The 7500-nt window shown below is 42.2% G+C and overlaps 1 protein-coding gene and 1 long non-coding RNA gene across 4 annotated transcripts in view; one reads left to right on the top strand and one right to left on the bottom strand.

The window, feature by feature from the left end:
* The window catches only part of LOC145660376 (uncharacterized), a 35867-nt gene extending 33540 nt beyond the window's left edge, over positions 1 to 2327 (bottom strand). The window contains exon 1 of the long non-coding RNA XR_014126696.1: positions 1995 to 2327. This is a non-coding gene — a long non-coding RNA (uncharacterized LOC145660376). The remainder of the gene's footprint in view (positions 1 to 1994) is intronic.
* Positions 2328 to 3999: 1672 nt separating this feature from the next.
* Positions 4000 to 7500, top strand: part of adgra1b (adhesion G protein-coupled receptor A1b) — a 115735-nt gene continuing 112234 nt past the window's right edge. For all 3 annotated transcript variants that reach the window (XM_081724085.1, XM_081724084.1, XM_035531427.2), the window contains exon 1: positions 4000 to 4248. In XM_081724085.1, coding sequence (XP_081580211.1) covers positions 4031 to 4248 — 218 coding nt within the window. In that variant the 5' untranslated portion in view covers positions 4000 to 4030. The remainder of the gene's footprint in view (positions 4249 to 7500) is intronic.

The following is a 7500-nucleotide window of genomic DNA, read 5'->3' as shown; positions in this document are numbered from 1 at the left end:
CCCCTGTACTTTCAAAGTGTTGAAAAACTTTTTTTTGTAAATGTTTTTGTAACGTGGAGCATATGCTGACGCATATGCTGAGGGTTAGATTTCCTAGGGGTAAATCCATAATCAGAGTCATAGTCTCAGTCCAGGGTCATAGAGCCAATACGGACAGAATGGGGATGCATAGTAAGCCAAAAACACACGGCAACTGAAACAGAAAGCAGGATATAAGTAAACAACACGAATACAAGCAGCGATATGAACACAAGCAATTAACACAAGGGACAATGAACAAGGCATTGATAACGACCAGCAACAAGACTGAACAAGCACAGGGCGTATATACAAGTACTAATGAGAACTAACAAGGAACAGGTGATACAAATGAGACCGCGAAAACCAAAACAAGGACCAGAACAGGAACGGAGAAAATGAAACAAATGAAACGCGAGGAAGGGGCCAATCATGACAGGATTTTAGTAAACAGAATGCAATTTATAAACATATCCTCGAAGAAGGAGTCTGTCAAGAGTCTTTTGCTGTTGGATCCCAGGGCAGAACACATAATAGTGAACACATGTTGGTATGTTTTGGTGAGGTATTGACTATGAGAACATGCACCTGAGAACACTGAACCAGCCATTATAAACTCAATTTCCCATAATATCCATTAATATTTAAGTATACATTATTGGGCAGGATTTGAAGGTCAGTGGTCTAAAATGTACCTTAAAAAACATAATCAGAGATGTTTGCCTCAAGAAATATAGATAATTCCAAGAAAAAGTGAGACCTTTTCCGAAATGAATCTGACAGGAGAAACGTTTTGTTAACTTTAATAAAGTGCAAAGCTGGTGATGCTAAAGCTAAGGAAAAGAACAGAAAGTCAGTTTGTCTGCAAATCATTGCAGGTGTCAAAGACTACATACCCATAATGCATAGTCATTCATGCTAGTTAAGATTGTTCTAGAATACTCTATAAATTCCAAGACATTACTTCCTGAATTAAAAAAAAAAAAAAATCAGAAAATTAGGAAATGATAAAATCATTAAAGAAGAACCATTCATCTGTCCTTGTGGAAAGTCAGCATATGCTGAGAGGATCTGAAGGACTACCAGAATAAGACAACGGTCATCATTTGTTTTACAGTTGATGTTTCATTTATGGTCATTGAATGTTTTTCTGGTAGTAGGTCTGATTTGCTCCCTGTTTGCTATACCGCTGTTAGTGTATTTCTGCACTTTTGCGATGTCCCTGCTCAATCTAGTCTTGCACTCTCAGGGTCTGTCTTGCCAGAGGAAGAACAGACAGAATAAATTAGCCAATAGTTTATAAGCATGTCACAAAACTCCCAGATACTCTTTATCCCACGGATGCCTTTGCTGGTATGATTTCAGATTTGACCCGTATTTAGTACTACGATCTTAAACACGTGGCCCAGGCCCTCACACAATGCAAGAGGAGCTCTTAGAGCTAATGCAGTCTTTAGCTTTTTCCAAACGCCACGGAATGTTTTCAGTCTACGCAACGATAGAATACAGTTGTCCCCAGTAGTAATTAGGGGACAGTGCTAATCACCAGCACCACTTTACTCCTTAAAGTGATTTCCTATTCCTGCATTTCTAAGAAGCACCAATGTACTAATAGTACTGCTACACAGCTGTAGAACTACTGACGCTGTTTCACTTGGTTCAGAAGCATTACCTTCCCGATTTGCGTTTCCCTTGTGCTGGAAAGCTGTCTTATCTGTAGTTTACTGTAAGTAATTAGCAATCAATCTGTCCCATGAAATTTCAACAAAGGAAATGACTCGACACTGGCCAAGAATTTTGTATGGTTCAGAGGGAACATCCCTCTTAACAGTTGAAAAACACATCTCAGTTTTCTTCTGCGATCTGGTATCGCGCGCGTTAAACTCTCAAGTTCTTGAAAGTTTCCTGTCGTTTACATTGCTGTTTGTTGTCACATGAATCAATCTTCATTACCACTGAGAAAATACTTGCGCCACCTTATGCAGCAGTGAAGATTCTGGTTTCCATTAGTGAAGAGCTAGTAGACCAGCAGGCACTCACTGGTGGCGCCCATCCAACCTTCTCCCTCTGTCTCTCCTCCATGCAGAGATTTATCATTGCAGATGATGATGTCAGCTGTGCGCATCTCTGTTTCCCCTGCCTCGGGGGAAAGGAGGGACCGTTCTCTCAATGAAGTCCCAGACCCGGAGAGGTGAAAGTACATCTGTATAAACAACTCCTCCAGGCAGCCAGGGGAGCGACAAAATGTGAAATAGGCGAATCGAGCGCATGTTTCTGGTTTTCCCTCCCAGAAAGGGGAGCTGTGAGGGGGAGTGGGGCAGAGGTGAGAAAGTTTGTCATGGGTGTATTGTACAAAAAAACAACCTAATGTTTGGTAGCCATTCAGAGAAGGCTGCGAACACACAGTTGGCCTGCAGGTCAGAAGGTAGTCTCTCCCTCTCACCTCTTCCTCCTACTTCTTTCTCTCTTCTTGGTCCTCTTCTCGCCTCCCCTCTCTTTAACCCTTACTTCTCCCTCTATCCCTTTTCTGAGTATGAGGTATAATCGGGGGGGATTATTGTGGCCCACTCAGGAGAAACACCTTTCCCTGTAATGTTCTTGGAGCTGCACCAGCTGCTTCAGTGCCCATCTCTCAGAGCTATTAAAATCACATACATCCAACAGCCTGTGGCCACAGCGTTGTTCACACTGCTAACCCCCACAGTTAAGAGTTACAGCCCTGCAGCGTACTGGGTCATCATCACAGACCTAGCACTTCAGTCAAATGTAACTGAACGGAATGGAGAGTACTGTTACAAATTACACACTGTGACTGTAGCTGTAATAAACAGGCAAATGCATGTTGTATAGATACACAGGGGCATTACTTAAAATGTTTTTGCTGTCTGTCTCTAAGGGCTTGCAGACAATAATCAGAGCTCGCCTAATCCTCTATAGTGGAATGGCAGCAAGCGTGTAACCTAGTAACAGGAGGAGCCATCCAGGACGCCGCGCTCTTCCTTCAATGTGGTGGGTTTTTTTTATCCCAAAAAGCTGAAATGGAAAAAAAATGTCAGCTCTTACTGGAAAACACCCAAACACTACAGGAGCATTAGGCTACATAAAATGATACCTGGCCGGTAAAATAATGGTTCAGGCACTGCTGCAAGAACTTGAAAAAAGAATATAAATCATGCATCGAATTCGCCTGTACACAGAGTTTTTTATTCTTTTATTTATTTTTTATTCATTTGATTTTGATTCATTAAGCTTAAACTGTATTTTGATATATATTAGGAGAAATAGGTCAACGCGTTTCTTATGTTACTTTCGGAAACATTGTATGAGGAAACATTGCAAAATGGAAACGCATTGCCTGTCCGCGACAGAAAGTCAAATTTGCCTTCAGTACTGGTCGTTTATGTTCACCATTCGGTCTAGGAGCGGTTTGCCAGGCTGGCCACGCTTCACTTGGGTAGCGAGCCACTTTCGAGTCATGTGCTGCAATGTAATCCAATAGAGCGGCGGGACCCTTCCGCCCAGTCCCGGGGAGGAGGCTCGCCGCGCGCCACTGCGCGAGCCGGCCGTGCAGCATCCACATCCACAACCTGTTGACAGCTGTGCAAACTAACCAGAAACCACGCAACTTTCAGCCCTGTGTTTTTCGGATTCCAACACACTCAGAAACGTGCATTCAGAGGACATCAGATTACTGAACGCGGAGGCGCCAAAGAAACATTTCCACAGATCTGTAAAGTGGGGAGTAACGTTTGAAGAAACGCGATGGAGTGTCATAAACCCTGTAGAGCATGACTTCCGTCTAAACTAATGAATGATGTCGGAATAGGACGTGAATGTCATTAATGGTCAAAGTCATGCGCTGGAAAGTTCTGGGTTGCGCGGAAGCTCCACATACAGGTGGTCTCCACGCGTCGCACAAAACCGTCCGGATAACCTACCTCTTCTCGTGCGACGCTCACTTCTAACGTCCCAGGTTATAATTTGAGAATATTACGACATTTTCACTTCCACAATGAAACTGTTTACTATGATTTTCGTGGTAACTGGCTTGTGGAGGAGCAGTCTGACAAACAGGAACTGCCCAGAGCTTTTCTTCGACAGCTGTCACTGCGCATCCGAGCGATCCAAAGAGTTAAGTCTGCAGAAGATCCGTGTGAAAGTTGCGTGTGACGACGCAGACCTGATGGACACGCTCCAGGCTACTTTCCTGCCCAATACCACGGTCTCGCTGTAAGTAGCGTGTGGCCGAAATCTGCGTTCCAGTACCGGTCACTTTCATCAATCAGTTAGCGAATTAATGCTAATTAAATGCGAATTAAATCGTCAGTGAAACAAAATAAAGAAGTAACCTTAATGAGATAATAATGAGAATAAATAATGAGAACCTTAAACACTCAAGATTACAGCTTCGGACCGCTCCTTCGCCTTATTCTGCAGTTAGCCAAGGAAAGATGTAACTTAATATTATTTTTAGTAAAGTATCTAGGGTTTCTTTCTTTCTTTAAGTCTTCAAATCCCTTTAAAAGTACTGTTAATACAGCCGTAATTGAGACGTCAGCTGTATTATTCTGTATTGTATTTAATTTTTGACAATTCTACATCTTTACTAATTCACTATGATATTTAAATGTTTCTATCACATTGGTTTTAATGTATCGACTTTATTCTTTTTCTGCTTAAATGCATCACCTGTTGGGACATCATTTAAAATTTAGTGCTTAACTATTTCAAGAACAGATAATTAGTGCTTCATTGTCCCTCAGATATAGGTATAAATAGATTAACCAAATTTTATTAAAAATATAAAAATAAGTAAATAAAAAATAATATAAATAAATGTCATTACTACTAACTTCCCAACCATTCTGTAATTAATACTTTATTACAGACACAGCACAGCTGAATGCAGTCAGAATACTGCAGTCAAATGTAGGTATTTAGGCATTGCACCATAGTCAGAACTTCTTGAACAGTCAGAAGCATCGTTGGATTGTACTGCAGTTTGACTGTAGTTTGTTATCTCGGATGAGCCGATTAGTTTATCTCCTGGGTAGAAATAGCATTTCCTAGCAAAGCGTTTGAATGTAATTACTGTGTTAGAGGCCTACTAAATGGTGAGATTGCATAGAAGAAGTCACTAACTTTATTGTTGAACCATTTGAAAATACTTGTAGGCCTTTTCTTTTTCTTGAGGCAAATTCCCTTTTCTACAGAGGGCTCAGACTCTGCTTTTTCCATTTGCCACATTTGGATCAGCACAATATAGTGAGTGAAATGCCAGTACCTAATGATACATAAAGCTGAAATCGCAAGTTTCTTTGCCACTAATTAACTATGAATGTTGTTGACAAATTGCAGGAGGTTTTGTTGCTCGTACACTGTGTGTGTACTGATATCTGCAATCTCAGATAATCTTGTTGAGTGTGTTCTGACAGATCATTTCATCAGAAAGCAGGGCCACGTGTATTCACGCAGTTGGATGAATTATGCAGCGGAAGCTCTGAGCTTGCGTTGAATTATTTCTATTGAAATGATTACTGTCCGCTTTAGCAAGCAAACGAATAACATCCGTTGATTTGTAATAGGCTTAAAGAAATATAGTATAATTTAGTTTCTGTAATTTATAAACATGTGGCACATGGTGAATAGTGATATAAATAAGCTGTTGATGTACTCTATGTGCCTTCTGGCTCTTTAGTGCGGTGCCTCTTCCATACCGCAGGCTTTCAGAACTTCCTCTGCACGCAGCGTTATTGGACCTGCAACCACACGCACTAACACATCGCCACATTGCCGACTGGCTCACGCATCACCCGGGCCCTTTATGCACACATCTGCTCTGTGCATGCAGCCTGCATGAGCAGATCAGCGATGCCACTTATTGGCAGATGTGAGCGCATGCTGGATGTTATCAGCTGCCCACAGATAGGTCTGCGTCAGGCTTGTGGGTCAACATTCTCCCCACAGCCTGACTCAGTACATCCACCGAGGAGCTAGATGACCTTAGTGTTTCCCCTAAAAGCCATCAGGAGACGACTTTCCTCATGGCCGCATTCTTACCCACTATGGGGACAGCATTGCTTGTTTTAATGAAGGGTGAACATACAACTGCTAAAAGGTGCCTGAACATATGAATGCCATATACTCATGCAGTTAGCAAGTTCATAGCAGAAGTAAAAGAGACTTTAATGCATAGGAGACAAAGATTTCTCATACTTAGTAAAGAATGTGAAACTGCCCTGCTCATGGATTGTGCAGCACCTTCTCATTCCTGTATCCCAGCCGTCTGACATACTGTTATCCCGTGGTAAGCATTTTTTATAGTGTTTATCAGCTTTGCCATTCAAAAGTGTCCGCCAATGCAGTTTTTACTGTGAGTTAGGGCCCTATGTGAAGTGTATATGAGGCTGGAGCATTCCGAGTAATGAGACACTACATAAAACAGAATTCGTACCTCAACATTTAGTTTGCGGCTTGCCACAGCTCCTTAGAGGATGTAACTTAAATAGTAAAAAGTTATAAAAGAGATAAAGATAATTTCACATTCTTTTCAGTACAGTAAGTGAGCATACTCTAAAGATCTAGCCTTAATATCTGTTATTCAGAAACCTCAGTGTGTGTATGTGTGTGCGTACGTGTGTTCTGGACCGCGTGACTGCTGGATGGGATCCTGATGCTGTGTTTTGGTCCTAGCTGGTGAGGAAGTCTTGTTCCTGCACTAGGAAGTGTGACCCTTTATCGTACAGAAGTGGCCTCCCTCGTCCCACTTTTGTTTCTGAACCCTGAGGAAATAAACAGCTCTGTGAGGGAAGTGTGCACGCGAGCAGGGCTAAGCCGGCCGGAGTGTGCACTTCTCTTGCTGCGTGCTAATGCCTCCCACTGGTCTCTTTCATTCTCTTTATTGCCCCAAACCCTGGGGTACAGCTGGATCCTTGTTAGCGTGCTGCCGTTATTACTCTTCTCAGCACATCGGGACGCCCCCCTTTTTAAAGACAACCGACTGAAAAGACAGTCTAGCTCCATTTATTAGGAAGGACAGAATGATCGGAATCGGTATTAAAATTCAGATATTTGCGCTGATTTGTCATTTGACTGGCCAGTGGTAGCTCAGTGGTTAAGGTGCTTGACTAGTAATCAGAAGGTTGCAAGTGTAAGATGAACTGTTGCCAAGTTGCCACTGTTGGGCCCCCTGAGCAAGGCTCTGAACCCTCAGTTGCTCACATTGTGCTCAGACATAATTGAAAGTTGCTTTGTATAAAAGCATCAGCTAAATAATGGAAATGGACTTTGGGTTTGCCACTTCAAGGAGGTTTTTCTGTTGTTATTTATCCAGCCTATGGAAGTTGCACTAGGCTACATTTGCACTAGGCTACATCAATTGTGATCCAAGGTCATGTTTTTTTTTTGGAGGTGCTCCGTCACCAAACTTAAGGTACATTTCAGATGGAAAATCACATCCCTGCCGTTCTCTGGCGGCGTTCA

Source organism: Electrophorus electricus, chromosome 12 (assembly GCF_041902795.1).
Source record: "Electrophorus electricus isolate QZ-2024a chromosome 12, ASM4190279v1, whole genome shotgun sequence".
NCBI lineage: Eukaryota > Metazoa > Chordata > Actinopteri > Gymnotiformes > Gymnotidae > Electrophorus > Electrophorus electricus.
The sequence above is the reverse complement of the archived record's forward strand: the minus strand, read 5'-3'. Positions and strand labels throughout refer to the sequence as shown.